The sequence below is a fragment of the Ambystoma mexicanum genome, chromosome 4p (genome assembly GCF_040938575.1).
Source record: "Ambystoma mexicanum isolate Mex_15411 chromosome 4p, UKY_AmexF1_1, whole genome shotgun sequence".
Classification (NCBI taxonomy): domain Eukaryota; kingdom Metazoa; phylum Chordata; class Amphibia; order Caudata; family Ambystomatidae; genus Ambystoma; species Ambystoma mexicanum.
The window spans coordinates 506,041,827-506,055,115 of record NC_090927.1 but is presented as its reverse complement, the minus strand read 5'-3'; the positions used below and the strand labels follow the sequence as shown (position 1 = coordinate 506,055,115).

Below are 13,289 nucleotides of genomic sequence, written 5' to 3'. Positions count from 1 at the left end.
AATCGGGCATTAGAATAAATCACAGAATGGAGACCGCCCTTCTGGACCTTAAACCCAACATCGCATGGGTAATCGAGAAGGGTCATCCCACGTTACTTATGCTGCTAGACCTCTCCGCAGCGTTTGATCTTGTGGATCATAATCTGCTCTGTGAGAGGCTAAAATTCATCCTCAACTGCTCTGAAAAGGCCTCTTTATGGGTCACATCATTATTTGCCCCTAGAACCTCCACAGTGGCTGCAGAGAACGCTCAAGCCTCATCCTTCTCCCTGACCTGTGGAGTCCCACAGGGCTCATGTTTGTCCCCCCGGCTCTTCATTATTTATTGTAAGCCTTTGCCCGATCTCCTGGATGGACTTGGTGTCCAGTACACAAATAATGCTGATGACACCCAGGTACTATTCGAGCTGACTGGTATATATTTGGATGATGTGCTGGTGATCAACAAAGTCTACAACAAAATTAAAATGTGGATGGCACTGAATTTGTTGGACCTTAATAATGAGAAGATGGAGCTGCTTATCGTAGCCTCTGGCCCACGTTTAAAGAAACTTGACACTATGTATGCCCAGCTTCTGATCTCTGTTAACCTGACCCCAGAGAGCAAATCGGTGAAAACATTGGATGTCTTTTTTGACGCTGAACTCTCCATGAAACAACACGTCTCACAGGTTTGTTCTTCATGTGGACATGTTAAATTACTCATCAGATCAGGCCTTATCTCTCGTTAAAGAACAGATCAATGTTAGCCTCTGCATTGGTAATGTCACGCCTGGACTATTGCAATAGCTTCCTTATGGGTTCATCCGAGGCAGATCTCCATCGCCTTCAGATCACTCAGAATGGATCCGTAAAGGCTGTTTTTGGACTCTCCAAGCGTGATCACATTTCGGCCTACAGGCGAAAGTTACACTGGCTGCGTATAAAGCAATCAATTAGGCATATGATCCTATCTCTAGCTCCCCAATACCTTATTAAAAGTCTTAGGCTTAGGCTTAGGTAGCCTGGTCGGACACTGGAGTTAGACAGCCTGGTTGGACACTGCAGTCCACTGAAAAGCATCTTCTGAACCAACCTTGTTTTCGGTTGAAGAAATTTTGCGATACAAGTTTTGATGTCCATGCCCCACAGTAATGGAATGCTTTGTCACCCGTCAGATCTTTACCGACTAACAGTCTTTAAGAGGACTATCAAAACTGCCCCTTTTAATTCTGCTGAATGGCTCCTTCCTTTTGCCTCACTGGCCCTCATTACGACCCTGGCGGAGGACCATGGTGCAATTTGCACCATGGTCCATGGCGCAGAGCTGCCAACTCCGCCATGGGGGTTGGCGGACTTACCGCCCCATTCCGACCTTGGCGGGGCGGTAAGTCCCCAATCCCCATTTACCCTTCCCCATTCCCATTTTTGCCCCATAGGGTATAATGGGAGTGGGGAAGGCGTTAATTACGCCACCGTAAATTACGGTGGTGTAATTAACAACAGGTCCCGTAGCGCCATGGATTTTTCCGCCCGGAAAAACCAGGCGAAAAAACCACCATGGCGCTACGGGAACTCGTAGTAGGGCGGAGAGGTACGCCATGCATTACGCTGGCGTAAACCCCTCTCCGCCAGGGTCGTAATGAGGGCCACTGTCTTTGACCTCTCTGATTTCTTTTTCTGCTTCCTTTTTGTCTCTTCCATGCGCTCTGAGGCCCATGGGCATGAAGTGCCTAATAAGAATTTAATTATAATAACAATAATGAGTAGAGGGATTTTATTTTAACATAATTGTATATGGGCTGTGAAGTAACACATCTAATCTCGCGTCCCATTTTCAACTCTTTTTAAATGATCTATGGCTCCCACAGGCGACAAATCATGCCTTAGTTCTCTATCAGACTATGCACCTTCATGACTGATCTATTGTCTGTATTGACTAATAAGTCTGGGAAAGCACATGGGTAGATTTTAACTGAGTCTATTTTATAAATTGTACACCTGGTCCTCATCAGCCAACAGGTATTGAAAAACAGATCAGAATTTGCATGCTTCTGAGCTACTTGTGCTGAGAGGACTGGGTATGTGTGTACTCTGCCTATTCTGAATTTCTCTCACTCTTAATCATTGGAAGTCTGTTAATTCCCAACTTTCTAGTTACATTTTGCCTGCTAGGTTTGGGTGTAACAAATACTGTACATAATTACACTTGCAAACATTGGTCCAGTATATGTGTCAAAAGGGAGGATAATTGCAGTTGTAATCCCTGCTGCGCATGCAGTTAGTGTTCTACAGAATGCTTGGTTGCCGGCCCCATAGTGGTTCTCTCAGAATCTTTATCTCATACACCCAGAGATATTGCATCTCCCCTTCATTGGCATAGTCAGTCGCTCATATGAATCGTGAGAGTATGGGTCACACAGGCATGGCCCTTGAAAGTACATGAGCCATAGCTCATAGATTTCCTGTGTTTTGTGCTCCAATAAATGTTAAAATGTATCTTTTTCTGTTTCTATTTTGACAGTGTTTTCAAGAATGGGGACATGCTGTTTCCGCCATTAAGAATGCTCCTATCAAAGCATACACTTAAAGATTGTGACTGTGTTCTTGCAGCAATATCAGAAAAAGTACATCCATGCATTGGGTCTGTCCAGAGGTGAGTGTTAGAAAACTTACTAGCACAACAGATAATTAGTACATACTTGAGGCCTCAGGGCCTGGCCGGTAATGCCCCCCCTTCTCGGGTTGTATTGCTTAATCATAGGCCTTTTTTAAGATCAGATAACACTGTACTAGAAATCCTTTGTGTCGCATGCTCTGCTGATGGATCTGGTGTGAACACACAACACAGCAGTGCAGACAGCAACTAAGGTCCCATACCTGCCTGTCCGTTACTTCTTGATTTCCTGCTTAGGGTATGACCTCTGTGTTGGCCAGGATATATGGGCAGCCATGTTTTTGTGACACCCACTATAAATGCAGCTCTCACATTTAAGAGGGTGTTTGCTATAGCAGTAGGGTGTTCAAAGACAGTTTTTTAAATATGTGTACCCGGTGAGGGCTGTTTGGCTGCCTCTCAGCCCATCAGGAGGCTCAGAACGGGGGCTTTATCACACAGTAAAACCCACGCTCTGGTCCTCATTGCAGCTGGAGGCTGCCATCTGCCCTTGCCGGGAATCCGGTAAGTACACCCCTTGTGCCCCCAATCCCACCTTCCCCCACCCCCAACTCCAATTTCCAATTTGAATTCAGAAACCGCTGCCCTGCTTTGTGTGGCAGATGATTGATTATTTGCTGTTATTACTTGACAGTGGCAAGAAAAACAAACCTGAATAAGACACATACATACAGTCTGTCTCCTGGATCTATCACCCGTCGCGGCCTCATGCAAGTGTTTCCATGGCTACGCAAGCGCTTCCACAGTTACATTAGCAGTGCAACCTGGAACGGCAGCAGACTTCGAAAGCCTTTCTCACCAGAGGGTTTGGGGTAGAGGAGTACCGAATTTCGGCTTTGAGAAAGTATCTGGTCGAATTCCGGCTGAAAATCAGCTATTCGGCATTTGGCCGAATACTTACTTGATTGTTACTCGAAACCGAAGTTACACCCCTAATGACAACATATTGGTTTCATTAAAGGACTGCTCATTGAATTTGTAGAAAATCTATTTTTTTTGTACATGTTCCAAATACAACCTAGAGGTGGCAGAATACACAAGCATGTCAAAATAATTCTAACACTTTATGCTCCAGAAAATGTTTCAAAGGGTATGTTTGAAATTGCTTAGAGCTGTCGACCCTTGGTAGAACAGCAAATAATAAAAAATGAAGGCGATCTCTTCCTCATTTTCTTCACCCATGGTGGGAGCAAATGTTGATGTGTGTGGCTGACACAGATTTGGGTCTGCCAACCAAGGAGACATAGACTTTGCGTAACTTTGGCGATGCACTGGTTAATGGTTTGGTGATAGCACTGGTTAATGCATGCCAGTGAGCTGGCTTTGCTGTTGTGTGAGAGGACTTCTCCTGCTTCTGTTTGCTCTCTCTTTATTTTTTGTAACTGAATGTTTTTTGATTAAACAGGGGGCATTTCTCTGTGTGGTTTCCACGAACTCCGAACAGCTTTAAAGACACCAGTTGGTTACATCACTTTTTGGAACTGCAGGTGTGTTTTTAATTCCCTTTTGGGACTTCTCTTGTGATTGTTTTCAGCTGCAGCACAATGGATGTCCAGCATTTCTGGAGTCCATCGTGTAATACCCTCGGGAAAAGTTCTACGATGAACGGAATTGCGGTCTAATTTACGTTACATCCCTACGTTGCTGAATCGTTTTGCCAAATACCCACGTGGTGCCTTCAAAGAGTTACCTAGCCTAAGAAAACACAGACTGGACGATCAAAAGCAGAAATTCTGTAAATTATGAACACACAGGTCCAGCCCATTTTCCTCGTTACATCCCTACGTTGCTGAATCGTTTTGCCAAATACCCACGTGGTGCCTTCAAAGAGTTACCTAGCCTAAGAAAACACAGACTGGACGATCAAAAGCAGAAATTCTGTAAATTATGAACACACAGGTCCAGCCCATTTTCCTCGCTTTTCAAACTAGACCAGTTGGGGAAGGGGAGGAGGGCTTGACACCTCGTAACAGGAGCTCCAGCTCATTAGAAACCAATCTGTCACATAGCAGATGAAACCGCACTGGCTGAGAATACAGCCAGGACTGAGTTATTTTAGCTCTATTTTGAGAAAATCTATTCAGAGGTAAAATCTCTAATTGAAGGTGAACATTGCAAAGAATGCAGCCAGCCAGCAGGGTGCCGAAATGCAGGCATTGTGTGACAACCAGCTTTTAACAGCCCCTCCCCGTGAGTCCTGTTGGAACTGTAATTCACAGCACTGAAAGCAGTACTGTCTCCCTCCTCCTCTCTCCACCACCTGCAGCACCCATAATGTCTCCTTCAGGACCCACTCTGCAGAACAAAGGAGAGAAAAGCATGCAGCTTTTCACTAAGAGGGCTTCACCTTTTACTTGATGGAGGTTAGGTTGATTTGGAAACACTGGGGAATTACTTTTTAAGTTGTTTCTTTGTTATTTTCAGGGCCTATTCTAATATGTAAATGTTTAAGTAATTGGAGTTGTGATGACTCCTTTTGTGTTTCAGTGCCTTGCTAGAGCCAGAAGGCTACAGAGTAGGAAGGCCCAAAAAGAACATTTGAAAGTACAAGTAAACACATCCCAGTCTCTCCTCGCAGTGATTGCATACATGCATACTATACTTTTGGGCTAGTCTTCGTTACTTGTGCTCTGAATGCACAAAAATACAAACTGTGCTGTTATTGAATTGGTTGTTTTCTTATAATGTATTCCTTTCATGGTTTACACAAACATCTTCTGTAGAAAACAATAAAGAATGGATACACATATTTTAAAGTGTGTTTTCATTTACAAAGCGTTTTTCTTGGCTACATAACTTTATTGATTAAAAAGGCAACTATTCGGCCCCGACCGAATGCTTGTCCAACTATTCGGTATTCGGCTGCGGCTGTATACTTAAATCTACTATTCGTTACACCCCTACTTTGGGGAAATGTGAACTTTGGCAACCATTGATATTACTAGAAGGTAAGCGGCCATGCTGCTGCTAAAGATATGCTAATTCAGCATGCAACGTGATATTCCCTAGCAATACACCATTACTCTGCAGTCTTTTCCATGTTTCTTTTTTCGGTAGACAGGGGCTAATGTGAACATTTCGCCCTCTTCCAATCCACCCTGACACCGCGAGAACACCCTCTGGGATGACATACACAAGCAACTGTCGTCGACGTATCTGGACGCAGGTGGATGCACTGCATATAACTCTAAGTGTGTCCGGTTTTACTATCTCTTACAGAGGCAGTTTGGGGCAGAAAACAGGGATATACTAACACCTGTATTTAAAACTCATATTTTTTATCTTTGTTTAAGGCTGCGCAATACATCTGTGTTTGTAAGGTTCTCCATTTCAATTCTAAAGACACGATATTGACCGGATAGCCTTGGCATAGTAAGTATGCTGTTTTATGATTATACTAGGGCAATTAACCAGAATCCTTTTTATGTTTACATTTTTTATTAGAGTAGTATAAATGCAAATAGTACAAGAACAGTTAACCATTTTTAAGCAATTATATGATTTCAAGTGTCAAACCTTATATATTTAATGCAAAACATGTTGATCAAGTTAATTTCAATTAACCTATTAGAAATGGATAATGAATAAGACAAAATAGGGGGGCACATAGACACAGTAACAGGACATAAGACAGTAGGTAAGGGTAGGGTAGGAATACATTAATAAAAAAGTAGAAATCAGTTAATCATGAGTGTTGAGTTAATGTTTGAACATATTGCATTTTCTCTTAAATGTATGTAAATAGTCAAATGAAGAAGCATGAACATTTTTCCATTCGATGGATGGAGCAAATAGAATTCCACCAAATATTGTACTATAGATAGTTGTATTCTTCCAATTACATGTAATATTTTGAAAATCAATACTTATAAACAAGTTAAACAGACTAGGATAGTCAATCTGTTTTATAACTGGATTACCAATGGAGCCAATCATGAGATTAACAAGCGTTAGTGGTTCTGCTAAATAAAAGATTGATTGCATGCATGACCAGATCTTGGACCAGAAATCATGAACATATTTACAATTGAAAATTAATTGTGTAAAATCTGTATTAGATTCAGAACATGACCAGCAGTTGTTGGATAAACTATTTACAGCTTTGATGATATGTATAGGAGTAAGGAAAGCATAGTGAACAATGAAAAAATAGTTTTGGGTAAGATTGGCGGCAGGGGATGTAGAATGACATATTTTCAAAATTTTGGTCCAATGATCCGAGGAGGGTTGAAGGTCCCAATCGATTTTCCATTGTCTGATAATACTGAGGTTAAGCGAGTTTGGGGAAGAGGATTGTTTAGAAACATATAAAGTTTGGCGGCATTAATAGAGGGACTATTAATTAAGAAGTTTAAAAAAGGAGGAGGGGATTTTTTGGTTGAAGGTAGGTAAGGATTTAGTAATTGACTTGATTAGGGATGTGTAGAAGAGAAGATCTGAAGTAGGGATATTATATTGAGAGCAAATCCTTGGGAAAGAGACTACTTCTGAGTTGTGGAATAGTTGTTTGACAAATTTGATGCCTGAAGTGTACCATCTGTATATAGTGGACAGATTGAATTTGGTAGAATTGTGCTTATTAAACAAAGGAAATTGTCATCAGGGTTAGTTTTGGTGAAATACTTAACAGGGAGTTTATTCCAAATAATCAAAAAAAGTGTAGTGAAGGAAAAGTAGTGATGTTGGGCCACAAAGAGGTCATTAGGAAGTGGGAATGGGAGAGCGGAAAAAATAATGCTAGCTTCAATATTGATCCAAAGGGGAGCATTATCAAGGTGGTATTCATAAAGCTTAAAGATGATTGATTGTTTTAGGACAAAAGCTTTGTGATATAATTGGAAATTAGGAAATGTGACTCCTGAGGATTTGGGAAGTCTTAATTTATTGATGGCAATGCGCAGTACATTATGATTCCATAGGAATTTAAGAAGAAGGGAGTCAAGTTTTTTGTAGAAAGAGGTGTGAATTACAGTGGGACTAATGGATAGTGAATCGAGGACAATGGGGCTGATCATCATTTTAATAGTAGTGAGGCGTCCCCACCAAGATATAAAAAGAGACAACCATCTTTCGGTCATTTCTGTAACTTTTTCAATTAGAAAGTTAGTATTAAGAATGATAGTAGTGTGAATATCTTTAGCAGTGAGAAGCCCTAGATACTTAATATGAGATGGTTGCCATGACAAGCCAGACAGAATGGTATTGGTAGGGTTACATGCATTAGTGAGAGGAGTGACCTCAGATTTATCAAAATTCAATTTGTATCCAGAAACGATGTAAACTTTGTTTATAGTATTAAATGTTGGATGTGGGAGGCAGGCTTAGCGAGGTAAAGTAGGATATCGTCAGCGTAAGCGGATAATTTGATTTCTATATCATTAATAAAGATACCTCTGATGCTAGTGTTCATTGTAATGTTTTGAAGAAGGGGTTCTAAAGCAAGATTGAATAGTAAAGGAGAAAGGGGACAGCTTTGGCGAGTTCCTCTTTCAATTTGAAAGGAGGAGTGGAGAGAATTATTGGTAAGGATACGAGTGGTAGGTGAGGAGTAAAGAATTTTAATCAGGTTGATAAAGTATGGAGGAAGGCCATGCAAGGTCAAAGAGTTGAACATGAAGACCAAGAGACACAATCAAATGCTTTCTCAGCGTCGATGGCAAGAAGGGCTAAACGTTGATGTGCATTTTGAGAGTGAGAAAGAGTGTTAAATAAGAGTCTGGCGTTAGATGAGACAAGGTGACCTTTCATAATACCAGATTGATCAGGGTGTATACGTTTGGGGAGGTAAAGTTCTAGTCGTTTTGCAAGACTTTTAGCACAATTCTTTGAATCCAAATTGATGAGAGAAATGGGTCTGTAGTTTTTAATTATAGATGGATCTTTGTCAGGCTTGGGAAAGAGTATTAAGAGGGCCTCACCAAATGATCCAGGACTTTGCCCAATGTCAACAAAGTAGGAGTATCATTCTAAAAGTTTAGGTGCAATGGAATCAATTAAAGTTTTATAGAAATCTGAAGTGAATCAATCATGGCCAGGGGCTTTATTGGGTTACGATCAAATATGCCTTGTTTGATTTCAGTAAGGGAGATGGGTGTGCCAAGGGGGAAAAGATCAACAGGGTTGGAGAGATTTTTCTTTTGTTTGTTTCGAAGAAAGAATTGATTTCAGCAGTGTACGTAGGGGGATCAGAGGCATATAAATTAGAGTAAAAATCAAGAAAAGCATTGTTTATGTCTTTTGGTTTGGTTAACCTATTACCCTCAGAGGAGATAATATGGGTTACACATGATTTTTCTTTTTTCTTCTTTAGATACAATGCTAACATTTTGCCAGCTTTGTTTGATCCATTGTGGAATTTGGTTCTGGACCTGAGTTTTGTCAGTGCAAGTTTTATTGAATTCAATACGTTTAGCCATAAGAGCTTCCATGATTTTAGGATCCGGCTTTGCATAGTAGGATTGCTCAAGGCGTTTGATTGAGGCTAGAATTCAGAGTGAATGGGTGAATTCAGAGTGCCATTTTTTAATGGCAACAAATTGGATTATGAAACCACGGAGGGAAGCTTTAAAGGCATCCCAATTGTTGTAAATGTAGGTGTGCTCAGGACGATTATTAAAGAAAAATTATTTAATGAAGGAATTGATTTTATCTACAAACGATTGTTCGAATGAATTGTGCTCTCCAACGTATTCCACATCTTTGACATGTAATGCCCACAGCTGTGCATTTGGGAAACGTTTTCGGCAAAAGGCGTCCTGCATTGATGACGTCGGGTCGATGTCCCTCGAAGGCCTCCGTCGAGGGCGATGTCACTGGATGTTATAAACAGGACACACGGCACCCGTAGCCTCAGTTCTGTTTTTTCCGCAAACGTGTTTACCTTGAGAACTCGGCGCGCCTCGTGTTTTCATCGTAGTGATGTCTTCTTCTTCGACTGCTCCAACTTCGCGGTCTGGCTTCAAGACCTGCCGGAACTGCAAGTCTGAAATGTCGATCACCGACCCGCATTGCATTATTTTGTGGTGCTTGGGCGCGAGTCACGACATCGACGATTGTTCAAAATGCCAGTCACTGACTGCCAAGGCCTTGCAGGAGCGTAAGGGGAAGCTTCAGGTAGGTAGGGCTTTTAAGCCCAGTAAGTCCCAGAAATCAAAATCGAAAGGGGTGTCCACCGACGACTCGAGGGGTGACTCTCCACGTCGGAAGGAGGCCCGGGGTCCTCGGTCCAGGGCGGTGCCTGCCATACTACTTCCGTGTCGCAGCATTCTCAGAAACGGCGTCACCGCTTGGCTTCCGCGTCCTCCTTGGAGGATGGAGCTGCAAGGAAAGTGGCATGCCCAACAAAGTCCTTGACTCCGAAGGAATGGGCTGCCTTTAGGAGCAGATGTTGGCGATTTTACAATCGCAGGGCACGGCTACGGTCACGCCTTCTGATGAAGCCGGCAGGGATCGGTCTCGTACCACGGCTCGCACACCTTCAGGCTCAGGTCGGCAACGTGACTCACATCGGGAACCTTTGAGTTCCCGTTCGGACAAGGCTTTGGATATTCGCAAGAGGCGTGCTTCCAGGTCTTGGTCCTCGTCCCCAGCAAGACCGTTGCAACCTGCTAAGGGCTCGAAGCCTGCGTCGACTCGGTTGGCGCTGTGTCCCTCTGACTCAGTTGTTGGGGCTTTGCCTTCCTATCAGCCATCGGCGGCGTCAGCACCGTTGTCTATGCCGAAGCCTTCGGCGCTCTCGACGCTGAAGCTGTCGACACTCATAGCGTCCAAGCCTTCAGTGCCCTCGATGCCTTCAGGGATATTGGCCCGCAATTTACCGTTGGAGTTCCCTGATCTGGTGGATCCTCCAAGGATGGCTACTGCTAAGTCTGCGAAGCCAGTGGTGGACTCCAGGTCTTCTTCTGTCCCCAGGCCAGGTGTTCACCTTCCTCAGGTTGACGTATATGAGGAGGAAGAAAAGTCTGACTTTGAGGACCCTGTTGAGCAGGATGTGGCTCCTGTCTTTTCTGGAGACAGTCAATTGGAGGAGTTAAGGCAAACCCTCCATGATGCAAGTGGGTTGAACACTTCTCCGGAAGTGGAATTTGGCAGGCCTGAGCTTGGGGCTCATGCAGAGTCGTCATACAGGCGGCTCATGCCTAGGGTCACAGAGTATCTGGGCTGGTCCAGTCCTCCTGAAGAGTTTGTACAAGATGATATTACAGACATCTTAGACCAAGGTCCGTCCTCTGACCAGGTGTTTTCATCTCACTTTACAGAGAAGGGTGGCGGCTGCTTGGCAGTCACAAGAATCTCTTCCGACTGTTAATAAATCTTTGACAAAGAAGTACCGCCCTTCCGTTAACGACCCCACCTATTTATCCACTCACCCCACTCCCAAGAGTTTGGTGGTTCAGGCGGCTACGGCCACCTCGAGGCAGGCGGCGTACCCTACCATCTCTCCTGATAGGGACAACAACCGCTTTGACGGTTGGGCTCGCAAGGTATTTTCTGCGGGGATTATGGCATTGAAATCAGCCAACTCCACTTGTGCCTTAGCAAGGTTTTCACAAACTCTGTGGAGCTGTGTTTCTTTAGCGGCTGAGGGGGAAGAAAGGGATGGGTTCCTTGCTCTCGTGCAAGATGGCAAGGATGCCATGTGCGAATCTCTTCAGTCGGGTTTGGATACGGCCGACAGTGTTATCCGGTCCATGGCTGCGAGCACCGTTATACGCAGGTTTGCGTGGTTGCAGAAGTCAGGTTTTGCCCCGGATGTGCAAGCCCGTCTTTTGAACATGCGATTTGATGGCACACATTTGTTTGGCAACAAGGCTGACGAGAGCCTTGGGAGGTTGCAGACCTTGAAAGCTGCGGCTAAATCTTTAAGCGCAGCTGTGCGTCAACCTCCACCTTTTTGTCCTAGGGGACAGCAGCGGAGGGGAGGATATTTTTGTTACTACTCCACCTTTGGTAGAATGAGAGGGGCCGCCAGACAAAGGGATCCGTGATAATAAATCCCGTCGTGGTCGGGGAAATAGAGGTGCCAAAGCCGCTCAGGCAGCTGCCTCTTTGCCTTCAGGCACTGCCGCAGCCGCTCCAAAACAGTCATGAGGCCATGTCCCATGGTTTGCCGGTTGGGGGCAGGCTGTCTCAGCATCTCGAAGAGTGGCGAGCCATTACTTCAGATGTGTGGGTTCTGGATACAATAGCCCACGGCTACTGCCTTCCCTTCCTAAAGCGACCTCATGACAATCCACCGGGGAAACTCTCTTTGAAGCTTCCAGATCTGCTCCTTGTGCAGGAAATATTGACCCTGCTGGAGAAAGGCGCTATAGAACTGGTGCCTGTAGCAGAGAGGAACAAGGGTTGGTAATCCCCTTATTCTTTGATCCCAAAGAAAGACAGGGGATTGAGACCTATCCTGGACTTGCGTTGGTTGAACAAACTTCTCAGGAAGGACATGTTCAAGATGGTTTCTCTCTCAAATCCTCCAGGCCTTTCAACTTCGGGATTGATTGGTGTTTCTGGACCTACAGCATGCTAATTTTCATGTGCCGATTCATCCCAAGCACAGAAAGTACCTGAGGTTTGCGGCAGGCGACTCACACTTTCAGTTTTGGGTCCTGCCATTCGGATTGACCTCCGCCCCGAGGGTCTTCACCAAGCTAATGGTGATGGTGGCAGCGTATTTCAGGCGAGGGGGGATTTATGTCTACCCCTACCTGGACGACTGGCTGATCTGTGTGCGCTCTCCCGAGCAAGCATTGGCTCACCTCGTTCTCACCTGCTGCTCCCTCCACAGGCTAAGCTTCTCCCTCAATTTTAAGAAGTCGCATCTGACACCCTCCCAACAGCTCCAGTACATAGGGGCTGAGAAATTCATCATCCCTGAATACATTCAAGAAGGGCCTTAAAACCTTCCTCTTCAAATAGTTGCCCCTGGTTTACAGTTACTCTTTCCATTAGATCGTTCAGCCTCTCTATCTCCCCTTTCTTCTATGTTTTTGTCTGCGCCCTCACACCTATGGGTCTATGGTGCGCCATACAAATGCTATAAAGTAAAAGTTAGACACGTCCTTGGGGAAGTGCTCGCCTCCCAAGGTAAGGGCTCATCACATTGTGAAGATGGACACGTTTCAACGTACCCAGAGTCTCCCGGCTTTCGAATTCTTAAGGTTGCTCGGCCTCCTGGCATCCTGCATTTTTCTGGTGCCAGATCCCAGACTGAGGATGAGATCCCTGCAATGGGTCCTCAAGATGCAGTGGTCGCAGTTCTCAGGCAAGATGTCGGATCCCGTTCAGATTCCTCCTTCGGTCTCCCAGGATCTTCTGTGGTGGGTCAACAAAGGGAACCTGATGAAGGGGGACTGTGGTCAGGGTGACTGTAGTAACGGATGCTTCCCTCACAGGATGGGCCGCTCATGCCAAAGCCTTGACGCCAGCGGTCATTGGTCTCCGTCGGAGTCCAAACTCCACATCAACCTTTTAGAGCTGAGGGCCGTCAGGCTAGCCCTGAAGGCTTTTCGGCCATCTGTGCGGGGGAAGAGTGTCCTGATCATGACAGACAACACAGTGGCCATGCATTACCTCAACAAAAAAGGGGGGTAGGGTCACTCCCGTTGTGCAAAGAGGCAATGCAGCTCTGGTTCTGGGC

General features: G+C 44.6%; 1 protein-coding gene across 3 annotated transcripts in view; it reads left to right on the top strand.

The window, feature by feature from the left end:
• DCDC2C (doublecortin domain containing 2C) overlaps nt 1–13,289 on the top strand; it is a 1,747,636-nt gene that overhangs the window by 551,871 nt on the left and 1,182,476 nt on the right. For all 3 annotated transcript variants that reach the window (XR_011260401.1, XM_069606023.1, XM_069606022.1), the window contains exon 4: nt 2,504–2,635. Coding sequence is in view for 2 of the 3 variants with exons in the window: in XM_069606023.1 (XP_069462124.1) it covers nt 2,504–2,635 (132 nt within the window). In the remaining variant the exon portion in view is untranslated. The remainder of the gene's footprint in view (nt 1–2,503; nt 2,636–13,289) is intronic.